At 50.9% G+C, this 12,132-nt stretch overlaps 1 protein-coding gene across 3 annotated transcripts in view; it reads right to left on the reverse strand.

The window, feature by feature from the left end:
- Window positions 1-2,266: 2,266 nt before the first annotated feature.
- The window catches only part of rcbtb2 (regulator of chromosome condensation (RCC1) and BTB (POZ) domain containing protein 2), a 42,307-nt gene continuing 32,441 nt past the window's right edge, over window positions 2,267-12,132 (reverse strand). For 2 of the 3 annotated variants that reach the window (XM_084143100.1, XM_084143101.1), the window contains exons 10-12: window positions 5,976-6,115; window positions 5,436-5,566; window positions 2,267-2,440 (exon numbers count right to left, since the gene is read on the reverse strand). In XM_084143100.1, coding sequence (XP_083999226.1) covers window positions 2,300-2,440; window positions 5,436-5,566; window positions 5,976-6,115 — 412 coding nt within the window. In that variant the 3' untranslated portion in view covers window positions 2,267-2,299. Of the gene's footprint in view, window positions 2,501-5,435; window positions 5,567-5,975; window positions 6,116-12,132 lie in introns of all 3 variants that reach the window. The other variant, XM_084143102.1, reaches the window with a different exon arrangement.

Raw genomic sequence — 12,132 nt, forward strand, 5'->3', positions numbered from 1 at the left:
TATGTCAAATTCACCTATGTAGTGCACTGCTTTTGGCCAGGGTTGGGTACGTCCCAAATGGCCAGGGTCGTACGTCCCAAATGGGACCCTGTAAACGTGTAAACGTGATTACAGTAGCTAAAACAGAACCAAGGAGTGACAGCTTCATCCAGATTTATTCAAACATAATTGGCTTCTCAATGACAAAGCATTTTCTCATATTGTTTCTGTATAAATAGGCCCATGAGACTCTCTTACTAGCTCCAAGTTGAAGGAACCAGATTCAGTTAATTGCACGGGGCTAGCAGTACTGCTACGTCACTGACATTGATGCAAGATTGAAGCACACTTGTAAAAGAGAGAAGGTGATTCCCACCAATATAACCCAGTGGTCTACGGCTGAGCCACTAGAGATCCTGGTTCGAATCCACTAGAGATCCTGGTTCGAATCCAGGCTCTGCCGTAGCCGGCCGCGACCGGGAGACCCCATGGGGCGGCGCACAATTGGCCCAGCGTCGTCCAGGGTAGGGGAGGGAATGGCCGGCAGGGGATGTAGCTCAGTTGGTAGAGCATGGTGTTTGCAACGCCAGGGTTGTGGGTTCGATTCCCACGGGGGGGGCCAGTATGATTATTATTATTTTTTTAAATAATGTATGCACTCACTAACTGTCAGTCGCTCTAGTTAAGAGCGTCTGCTAAATTACTTAAATGTATAGGCGGAAGTTACGGCGTGATTGAAATTTAAAGGCAATGTTCCCACGTTAGCGGAGACTGCGTTCACGGTAAACGCTGCATATGTCGGTCTATCAGAAATTACCTTTAAATTACTATTTATCTCAATCTGTAACGCTTGAATAAAGAGCCCCTAAACTGTCTGTCCAACTGCTGTAAACATACCGCATCTGCAAGGTGGCAATATGATGCCGTTTTTCTACAACGTCTGCTTAAAATGGCACCCTATTCCCAACACAGTGCACTAATATTGGTTCTGGTCACCCTTATGGGCCCTGGTCTAAAGTAGTGCACACTATATAGGGAATAGGGTGCCATTTGGGATGCATATGATGTCACTGACAGTAAATTCCATAGAAAAGGTTAATGGAGGTTGTCTGTCATGTTTCCTGTTTAGAGCAAAAAATGTGTTTACAGCCTCACATGTACAGACAGTGAGTTAATGAACGACAGACAGACAGACAGACAGACAGACACAGGTAAGTAAGCACTTTAAGGAGGTCCCTACTCCCCCTTCGGAGTCAATAATGACTGTGTGTGTGTGTATCATTTCCTATCAGATAGTTAGCTCACCATGGTGCACAGCAGCCAGTCAGGATAGATGTTAGTCAATACAAAAACCATTAATACAATAATGAATGAATGACAAAAGCACATTAATATAAGCAGCACACTACTGTATGAAACAGCTTGGCTAAATAACCTTTTTTGACCTTCTGAGCGTGACAAAATATGGAATCTGCCATTTGCAGTGAGTGAGTGAGTGGTGTCCATTTTGCCTATAAAATGCCTTTAGTCAGTTGTTTTCCCCTGGACTGTATTTGTCTCCTGTTCTTTGCTAGTGTGGGTATAACAGTAACAGTATCTATGGGACCTGTGCTAGAGGTTAGGGCGTCCAATAGCACGAGGTAGACCCTCCCTCCCTCTAGCTATCTGCCCTATAGGACCTGTGCTAGAGGTCAGGGCGTCCAATAGCACGAGGTAGACCCTCCCTCCCTCTAGCTATCTGCCCTATAGGACCTGTGCTAGAGGTCAGGGCTTGCTCCGGTGTGGTCACATGGTAAAAGCACTAAAGCCTCTACAGCAGCACTCTGCCCCTCCCTCTCAGTCCCCCGGTGTTCAGCTCACCTTTAACCTTTGACCCAGGCTGAGTGGTGGGACTCTATTGGTCAGCTTGGTTTTAACATTTTTTTTTGGGGGGGGGCAGGTTTCATAGCTCAGACTTGTTTTGTCCTTCCCTCCCGCCCGCAGTCCACATCTCTTACCCCCACATCTCTTACCCCCACATCTCTTACCCCCACATCTCTTACCCCCACATCTCTTACCCCCACATCTCTTACCCCACAGTCCACATCTCTTACCCCACATCTCTTACCCCACATCTCTTACCCCGCAGTCCACATCTCTTACCCCAGGATCCAATAGGTTACAGCTCTGCCCCCTCTCTCCCATCCCCCTCCCCTCCCCCCTCCCCCCTCCCATCCCCATCCCCCTCTCCCCCTCCCATCCCCCTCCCCCTCTCTCCCATCCCCCTCCCCCCTCCCCCATCCTCCTAACCCAGAGTCTTAGCTAGCGGGTTGTCGGTCAGTCAGTTCTTGAAGGCCCCGTAGCGGCTAGCTTTACTGATGAATGTCTTCAGCAGCTCGTGGTCCATGTCGGCGAAGGCCTGCGTCTGCGTAACGGCCGTCAGGTGGTTGACACAGAACTTGAAGCAGAACTCTTCCAGATCCTGTAGGAGGAACAGGGAGACGGATGGCTGGTCAGTGGTGTCAGGGGTCAGGGGTCAGCGCTGGGGACAGGAGGAGTACAACACAGAGGGCAGTGACTGGTAGGGGAACAACTAGTACAACACAGAGGGCAGTGACTGGTAGGGGAACAACTAGTACAACAGACAGGTCAGTGACTGGTAGAGGAACAACTAGTACAACAGACAGGTCAGTGACTGGTAGGGGAACAACTAGTACAACAGACAGGGCAGTGACTGGTAGAGGGAACAACTAGTACAACAGACAGGTCAGTGACTGGTAGAGGGAACAACTAGTACAACAGACAGGGCAGTGACTGGTAGAGGGAACAACTAGTACAACAGACAGGGCAGTGACTGGTAGAGGGAACAACTAGTACAACAGACAGGTCAGTGACTGGTAGGGGAACAACTAGTACAACAGACAGGTCAGTGACTGGTAGGGGAACAACTAGTACAACACAGAGGGCAGTGACTGGTAGGGGAACAACTAGTACAACAGACAGGTCAGTGACTGGTAGGGGAACAACTAGTACAACACAGAGGGCAGTGACTGGTAGGGGAACAACTAGTACAACAGACAGGTCAGTGACTGGTAGGGGAACAACTAGTACAACAGACAGGTCAGTGACTGGTAGGGGAACAACTAGTACAACAGACAGGTCAGTGACTGGTAGGGGAACAACTAGTACAACACAGAGGGCAGTGACTGGTAGGGGAACAACTAGTACAACAGACAGGTCAGTGACTGGTAGGGGGAACAACTAGTACAACAGACAGGTCAGTGACTGGTAGAGGGAACAACTAGTACAACAGACAGGTCAGTGACTGGTAGGGGAACAACTAGTACAACAGACAGGTCAGTGACTGGTAGGGGAACAACTAGTACAACAGACAGGTCAGTGACTGGTAGGGGAACAACTAGTACAACACAGAGGGCAGTGACTGGTAGGGGAACAACTAGTACAACAGACAGGTCAGTGACTGGTAGGGGAACAACTAGTACAACACAGAGGGCAGTGACTGGTAGGGGAACAACTAGTACAACAGACAGGTCAGTGACTGGTAGGGGAACAACTAGTACAACAGACAGGTCAGTGACTGGTAGAGGGAACAACTAGTACAACAGACAGGTCAGTGACTGGTAGGGGAACAACTAGTACAACAGACAGGTCAGTGACTGGTAGGGGAACAACTAGTACAACAGACAGGGCAGTGACTGGTAGGGGAACAACTAGTACAACAGACAGGTCAGTGACTGGTAGGGGAACAACTAGTACAACACAGAGGGCAGTGACTGGTAGGGGAACAACTAGTACAACAGACAGGTCAGTGACTGGTAGGGGAACAACTAGTACAACAGACAGGTCAGTGACTGGTAGGGGAACAACTAGTACAACAGACAGGTCAGTGACTGGTAGGGGAACAACTAGTACAACAGACAGGTCAGTGACTGGTAGGGGAACAACTAGTACAACAGACAGGTCAGTGACTGTAGAGGGAACAACTAGTACAACAGACAGGTCAGTGACTGGTAGGGGAACAACTAGTACAACAGACAGGTCAGTGACTGGTAGGGGAACAACTAGTACAACAGACAGGTCAGTGACTGGTAGGGGAACAACTAGTACAACAGACAGGTCAGTGACTGTAGAGGGAACAACTAGTACAACAGACAGGTCAGTGACTGGTAGGGGAACAACTAGTACAACAGACAGGTCAGTGACTGGTAAGGGAACAACTAGTACAACAGACAGGTCAGTGACTGGTAGGGGAACAACTAGTACAACAGACAGGTCAGTGACTGGTAGAGGGAACAACTAGTACAACAGACAGGTCAGTGACTGGTAGGGGAACAACTAGTACAACAGACAGGTCAGTGACTGGTAGGGGAACAACTAGTACAACAGACAGGTCAGTGACTGGTAGGGGAACAACTAGTACAACAGACAGGTCAGTGACTGGTAGAGGGAACAACTAGTACAACAGACAGGTCAGTGACTGGTAGGGGAACAACTAGTACAACAGACAGGTCAGTGACTGGTAGAGGGAACAACTAGTACAACAGACAGGTCAGTGACTGGTAGGGGAACAACTAGTACAACAGACAGGTCAGTGACTGGTAGAGGGAACAACTAGTACAACAGACAGGTCAGTGACTGGTAGGGGAACAACTAGTACAACAGACAGGTCAGTGACTGGTAGGGGAACAACTAGTACAACAGACAGGTCAGTGACTGGTAGGGGAACAACTAGTACAACAGACAGGTCAGTGACTGGTAGGGGGAACAACTAGTACAACAGACAGGTCAGTGACTGGTAGAGGGAACAACTAGTACAACAGACAGGTCAGTGACTGGTAGGGGAACAACTAGTACAACAGACAGGTCAGTGACTGGTAGGGGAACAACTAGTACAACAGACAGGTCAGTGACTGGTAAGGGAACAACTAGTACAACAGACAGGTCAGTGACTGGTAGAGGGAACAACTAGTACAACAGACAGGTCAGTGACTGGTAGAGGGAACAACTAGTACAACAGACAGGTCAGTGACTGGTAGGGGAACAACTAGTACAACCGACAGGTCAGTGACTGGTAGAGGGAACAACTAGTACAACAGACAGGTCAGTGACTGGTAGGGGAACAACTAGTACAACAGACAGGTCAGTGACTGGTAGGGGAACAACTAGTACAACCGACAGGTCAGTGACTGGTAGGGGAACAACTAGTACAACAGACAGGTCAGTGACTGGTAGAGGGAACAACTAGTACAACAGACAGGTCAGTGACTGGTAGGGGAACAACTAGTACAACCGACAGGTCAGTGACTGGTAGGGGAACAACTAGTACAACAGACAGGTCAGTGACTGGTAGGGGAACAACTAGTACAACCGACAGGTCAGTGACTGGGGGAATCTCCCACTGTAGTACAGAGCGGGTCTGGGGGGGGGGTCAGGGGTCAGGTCTGCGTAGAGCTTACCCTGGCTTCGTACTTGACGGCAGCAGAGAGCAGTGTAATAGCGTTTTCCTCAGAGATGCCTCTCTTGATGGTCTCCTGACACAGTCTCTTCAGACGCGTCTCGCGGTAGAACGTAGCCAAGTCCAGGAGACCTACAGGACACAGAGGAGAGATACTTGGAACGCGTCCCAAATGGCACCCAGTCCTTTTAGAGTGCTGACCTCTGGTGGCAGGTTGATGGTGGAGGTCTAGTGCATTATAAACACTTTCTATAAGCTGTCATAACTCACGTCAGGCCCTAGATGTTGATTCGGGGGTCCTTTGAGACCCGTCTGGTAAATAATTAAGCTAGAGAAAACACTGTGGCGTACTTAACGGCGCTCTTTGTACCCCGCACTGGAGAACAATCTAGGGGAAACACTGCGTCGCACCTCTGAGGTAAAGGTAAGCTAGAGTTAGGAGTTGGGGTTAGGTGTCGTACCTCTGGCGTCCTCAGGTGGAAGGTTGATGGTGTCTGTGAAAGGGTAAGGGCTGTGCGGGGGGGTTATAAGATGGTCATACCTATGGCGTCCTCTGGAGGAAGGTTGATGGTATCTGTATACAGGTACTCCAGAAAAGCCCTGTAGACCAGGTAAGAAAACTGGTGGATCTCCATAGACTCCTCGTCTGTCTCGTTCAGCAGCACACGGAAATGTTCACACCTGAAAGAAACCAAATGGGAGGATGACAACAGATCCAGTCATCACGGAGCAGATCAGTCATCACGGAGCAGATCAGTCATCACGGAGCAGATCCAGTCATCACGGAGTAACACTTCCAATGTATTCATGACACATGCTAAAATACACGTGAAACCTGATGTCAATGGAACATTTGTGCAAAAACAATGTGTGCTGATGTGAAGTTAGGATTCAGCCCCATGTAGATCTATGAGCTTAGCTAGCTAGCAGGCTAATTAGATACACTACATGACCAAAAGTATGTGGACGCCTGCTCGTCGAACAGCTCATTCCAAAATCACGGGTATTAATATGGAGTTGGGTCCTCCCCTTTGCTGCTATAACAGCCTCCACTCTTCTGGGAAGGCTTTCCACTAGATGTTGGAACATTGCCGTGTGGACTTGCTTCCATTCAGCCACAAAAGCATTAGTGAGGTCGGGCAATGATGTTGGGCGATTAGGCCTGGCTCGCAGTCGGCGTTCCAATTCATCTCAAAGGTGTTTGATGGGGTTGAGGTCAGGGCTCTGTGCAGGCCAGTCAAGTTCTTCCACACCGATCTCAACAAACCATTTCTGTATGGACCTCGCTTTGTGTACGGGGGTATTGTCATGCTGAAACAGGAAAGGGCCTTCCCCAAACTGTTGCCACAAAGCAGGACGCACATAATTGTCTAGAATGTCATTGTATGCTGTAGCGTTAAGATTTCCCTTCACTGGAACTAAGGGGACTAGCCCCAAACCATGAAAAACAGCCCCAGACCATTATTCCTCCTCCACCAAACTTTACAGTTGGCACTATGCATTGGGGCAGGTAGCGTTCTCCTGGCATCCGCCAAACCCAGATTCGTCCATCGGACTGCCAGATGGCGAAGCGTGATTCATCACTCCAGAGAACGCGTTTCCACTGTCCCAGAGTCCAATGGCGGCGAGCTTTACACCACTCCAGCCGACGCTTGGCATTGCGCTGGTGATCTTAGGCTTGTGTGCAGCTGCTCGGCCATGGAAACCCATTTCATGAAGCTCCCGACAAACAATTATTGTGCTGACATTGCTTCCAGAGGCAGTTTGGAACTTGGTAGTGAGTGTTGCAACCGAGGACAGACAAAAAAATGTACGCGCTTCAGCACTAGGCGGCCCTTGTTCTGTGAGCTTGTGTGGCCTACCACTTCGCGGCTGAGCCGTTGTTGCTCCTAGACGTTTCCACTTCACAATAAAAGCACTTACAGTTGACTGGGGGCAGCTCAAGCAGGGCATAAATTTGACGAACTGACTTGTTGGAAAGGTGGCATCCTATGACGGTGCCACGTTGAAAGTCACAGAGCTCTTCAGTAAGGCCATTCTACTGCCAATGTTTGTCTATGGAGATTGCATGGCGGTGTGCTCGATTTTATACACCTGTCAGCAACTGGTGTGGCTGAAATAGCTGAATCCAGTCATTTGAAGGGGTGTCCACATACTTTCTTATATATAGTTTTGCTAGTTTCTAAACATTTCTACACTGAGTACACCAAACATTAGGAACACCTTCCTGATATTGAGTTGAACCCTTTTGCCCTCAGAACAAACTCAATTCGTCGTGGCATGGACTCTAAAAGGTGTCGAAAGCATTCCACTGGGATGCTGACCCTTGTTGACTCCAATGCTTCCCACGGTTGTGTCAAGTTGGCTGGATGTCCTTTGGGTGGTGGACTGTTCTTGATACACACGGGAAACTGTTGAGTGTGAAAAACCCAGCAGCGTTGCAGTTCTTGACACAAACCGGTGTGCCTGGCACAAACTACCAAATCCCGTTCAAAGGCACTTCAATCTTTTGTCTTGCCCATTCACCCTCTGAAAGGCACACATACACAATGCATGTCGCAATTGTCTCAAGGCTTAAAAATTATTCTTTAACCTGACTCCTCCCCGTCATCTACACTGAGTGACATCAATAAGGGATCATAGCTTTCACCTGGATTCACCTGGTCAATCTATGCCATGGAAACAGCAGGTGTTCTTAATGTTTTGTATACTCAGTGTATGAACAATGCATTTCCAGATGTAAAATAAAGATTTTCTTTACCTCTGATTTGACAATCGAAACAATCACGCTTAACGCTTGAGAATGTTGCATGTGAGTTATAAAAATACCCAGAGGGGAAACGATAGCTGTGTCCTTGCTTCCTCATGACGTCAACAGGAAGGACAGAGACTGATACATAGTTCCATACACCGCAGTGGAAAAAACATACCAGACTTGGGAGGAGCCAAGGAAGGCAACTACTGGAAATCACTACGTTATATCAACACATTGTTTCCTTAGAAAGGTTTGTAACTGTGTGGGGGAAGAATGGAATGAAAAACTCTCTCTGCCCCGTGACTAAATGTGTATAACTGCAAGAAGTGACCTGTTTTACCTTGCAGGGGGCCCTTGCCAAACTGCGCTACGCCACTGGTTGAGACTTGACTAGTGCAGGGGTGAGATACTTGACTATTGCAGGATTGAGAGACTTGACTAGTGCAGGGTTGAGACACGACTAGGGGAGGGGTGAGACACTTGACTAGGGGAGGGGTGAGACTTGACTAGGGGAGGGGTGAGACTTGACTAGGGGAGGGGTGAGACTTGACTAGGGGAGGGGTGAGACTTGACTAGGGGAGGGGTGAGACTTGACTAGGGGAGGGGTGAGACTTGACTAGGGGAGGGGTGAGACTTGACTAGGGGAGGGGTGAGACTTGACTAGGGGAGGGGTGAGACTTGACTAGGGGAGGGGTGAGAGACTTGGCTAGGGGAGGGGTGAGACTTGACTAGGGGAGGGGTGAGACTTGACTAGGGGAGGGGTGAGACTTGACTAGGGGAGGGGTGAGACACGACTAGGGGAGGGGTGAGAGACTTGACTAGTGCAGGGGTGAGAGACTTGACTAGTGCAGGGGTGAGAGACTTGACTAGTGCAGGGTTGAGAGACTTGACTAGGGGAGGGGTGAGACTTGACTAGTGCAGGGTTGAGAGACTTGACTAGGGGAGGGGTGAGACTTGACTAGGGGAGGGGTGAGACTTGACTAGGGGAGGGGTGAGACACGACTAGGGGAGGGGTGAGAGACTTGACTAGTGCAGGGTTGAGAGACTTGACTAGGGGAGGGGTGAGACTTGACTAGTGCAGGGGTGAGAGACTTGACTAGTGCAGGGGTGAGAGACTTGACTAGGGGAGGGGTGAGACTTGACTAGGGGAGGGGTGAGACTTGACTAGTGCAGGGTTGAGAGACTTGACTAGGGGAGGGGTGAGAGACTTGACTAGGGGAGGGGTGAGACACGACTAGGGGAGGGGTGAGACTTGACTAGGGGAGGGGTGAGACTTGACTAGGGGAGGGGTGAGAGACTTGACTAGTGCAGGGGTGAGAGGCTTGACTAGTGCAGGGGTGAGAGGATTGACTAGGGGAGGGGTGAGACACGACTAGGGGAGGGTTGAGAGACTTGACTAGGGGAGGGTTGAGAGACTTGACTAGGGGAGGGGTGAGACTTGACTAGTGCAGGGGTGAGAGGCTTGACTAGTGCAGGGTTGAGAGACTTGACTAGGGGAGGGGTGAGAGGCTTGACTAGTGCAGGGGTGAGAGACTTGACTAGTGCAGGGTTGAGAGACTTGACTAGTGCAGGGTTGAGACACGACTAGGGGAGGGTTGAGAGACTTGACTAGGGGAGGGGTGAGAGGCTTGACTAGTGCAGGGGTGAGAGGCTTGACTAGTGCAGGGGTGAGAGACTTGACTAGTGCAGGGTTGAGAGACTTGACTAGTGCAGGGTTGAGAGACTTGACTAGGGGAGGGTTGAGAGACTTGAATAGTGCAGGGGTGAGAGACTTGACTAGGGGAGGGGTGAGACTTGACTAGGGAGGGGTGAGACTTGACTAGGGAGGGGTGAGACTTGACTAGGGGAGGGGTGAGACTTGACTAGGGGAGGGGTGAGAGACTTGACTAGGGGAGGGGTGAGACTTGACTAGGGGAGGGGTGAGAGACTTGACTAGGGGAGGGGTGAGACTTGACTAGGGGAGGGGTGAGACTTGACTAGGGGAGGGGTGAGACTTGACTAGTGCAGGGGTGAGAGACTTGACTAGTACAGGGGTGAGAGACTTGACTAGTGCAGGGGTGAGAGACTTGACTAGGGGAGGGGTGAGAGGCTTGACTAGGGGAGGGGTGAGAGGCTTGACTAGGGGAGGGGTGAGAGGCTTGACTAGTGCAGGGTTGAGAGACTTGACTAGTGCAGGGGTGAGAGACTTGACTAGGGGAGGGGTGAGAGACTTGACTAGGGGAGGGGTGAGAGGCTTGACTAGTGCAGGGGTGAGAGACTTGACTAGGGGAGGGGTGAGAGACTTGACTAGTGCAGGGGTGAGAGACTTGACTAGGGGAGGGGTGAGACTTGACTAGGGGAGGGGTGAGACTTGACTAGGGGAGGGGTGAGAGACTTGACTAGGGGAGGGGTGAGAGACTTGACTAGGGAGGGGTGAGACTTGACTAGGGGAGGGGTGAGACTTGACTAGGGGAGGGGTGAGACTTGACTAGGGGAGGGGTGAGAGACTTGACTAGGGGAGGGGTGAGACTTGACTAGGGGAGGGGTGAGACTTGACTAGGGGAGGGGTGAGAGACTTGACTAGTGCAGGGGTGAGAGACTTGACTAGTGCAGGGGTGAGAGACTTGACTAGTGCAGGGGTGAGAGACTTGACTAGTGCAGGGGTGAGAGACTTGACTAGGGGAGGGGTGAGAGACTTGACTAGGGGAGGGGTGAGAGGCTTGACTAGGGGAGGGGTGAGAGGCTTGACTAGTGCAGGGTTGAGAGACTTGACTAGTGCAGGGGTGAGAGACTTGACTAGGGGAGGGGTGAGAGACTTGACTAGGGGAGGGGTGAGAGGCTTGACTAGTGCAGGGGTGAGAGACTTGACTAGGGGAGGGGTGAGAGACTTGACTAGTGCAGGGGTGAGAGACTTGACTAGTGCAGGGTTGAGAGACTTGACTAGTGCAGGGGTGAGACTTGACTAGTGCAGGGGTGAGAGACTTGACTAGGGGAGGGGTGAGACTTGACTAGGGAGGGGTGAGACTTGACTAGTGCAGGGGTGAGAGACTTGACTAGTGCAGGGGTGAGAGACTTGACTAGGGGAGGGGTGAGACTTGACTAGGGAGGGGTGAGACTTGACTAGGGGAGGGGTAAGACTTGACTAGTGCAGGGGTGAGAGACTTGACTAGTGCAGGGGTGAGAGACTTGACTAGTGCAGGGGTGAGAGACTTGACTAGTGCAGGGGTGAGAGACTTGACTAGTGCAGGGGTGAGAGACTTGACTAGTGCAGGGGTGAGAGACTTGACTAGGGGAGGGGTGAGAGACTTGACTAGTGCAGGGTTGAGAGACTTGACTAGGGGAGGGGTGAGAGGCTTGACTAGTGCAGGGGTGAGAGACTTGACTAGGGAGGGGTGAGACTTGACTAGGGGAGGGGTGAGACTTGACTAGGGGAGGGGTGAGACTTGACTAGTGCAGGGGTGAGACTTGACTAGTGCAGGGGTGAGACTTGACTAGTGCAGGGGTGAGAGACTTGACTAGGGAGGGGTGAGAATTGACTAGGGGAGGGGTGAGACTTGACTAGGGGAGGGGTGAGACTTGACTAGTGCAGGGGTGAGAGACTTGACTAGGGGAGGGGTGAGACTTGACTAGTGCAGGGGTGAGAGACTTGACTAGTGCAGGGGTGAGAGACTTGACTAGGGGAGGGTTGAGAGACTTGACTAGTGCAGGGGTGAGAGACTTGACTAGGGGAGGGGTGAGAGACTTGACTAGTGCAGGGGTGAGAGACTTGACTAGTGCAGGGGTGAGACTTGACTAGTGCAGGGTTGAGAGACTTGACTAGTGCAGGGGTGAGAGACTTGATAGGGGAGGGTTGAGAGACTTGACTAGTGCAGGGGTGAGAGACTTGACTAGGGGAGGGTTGAGAGACTTGACTAGTGCAGGGGTGAGAGACTTGACTAGGGGAGGGGTGAGACTTGACTAGTGC

The sequence above is a fragment of the Coregonus lavaretus genome (genome assembly GCF_964263955.1).
Source record: "Coregonus lavaretus genome assembly, chromosome: 26".
In the NCBI taxonomy this organism is placed as follows: domain Eukaryota; kingdom Metazoa; phylum Chordata; class Actinopteri; order Salmoniformes; family Salmonidae; genus Coregonus; species Coregonus lavaretus.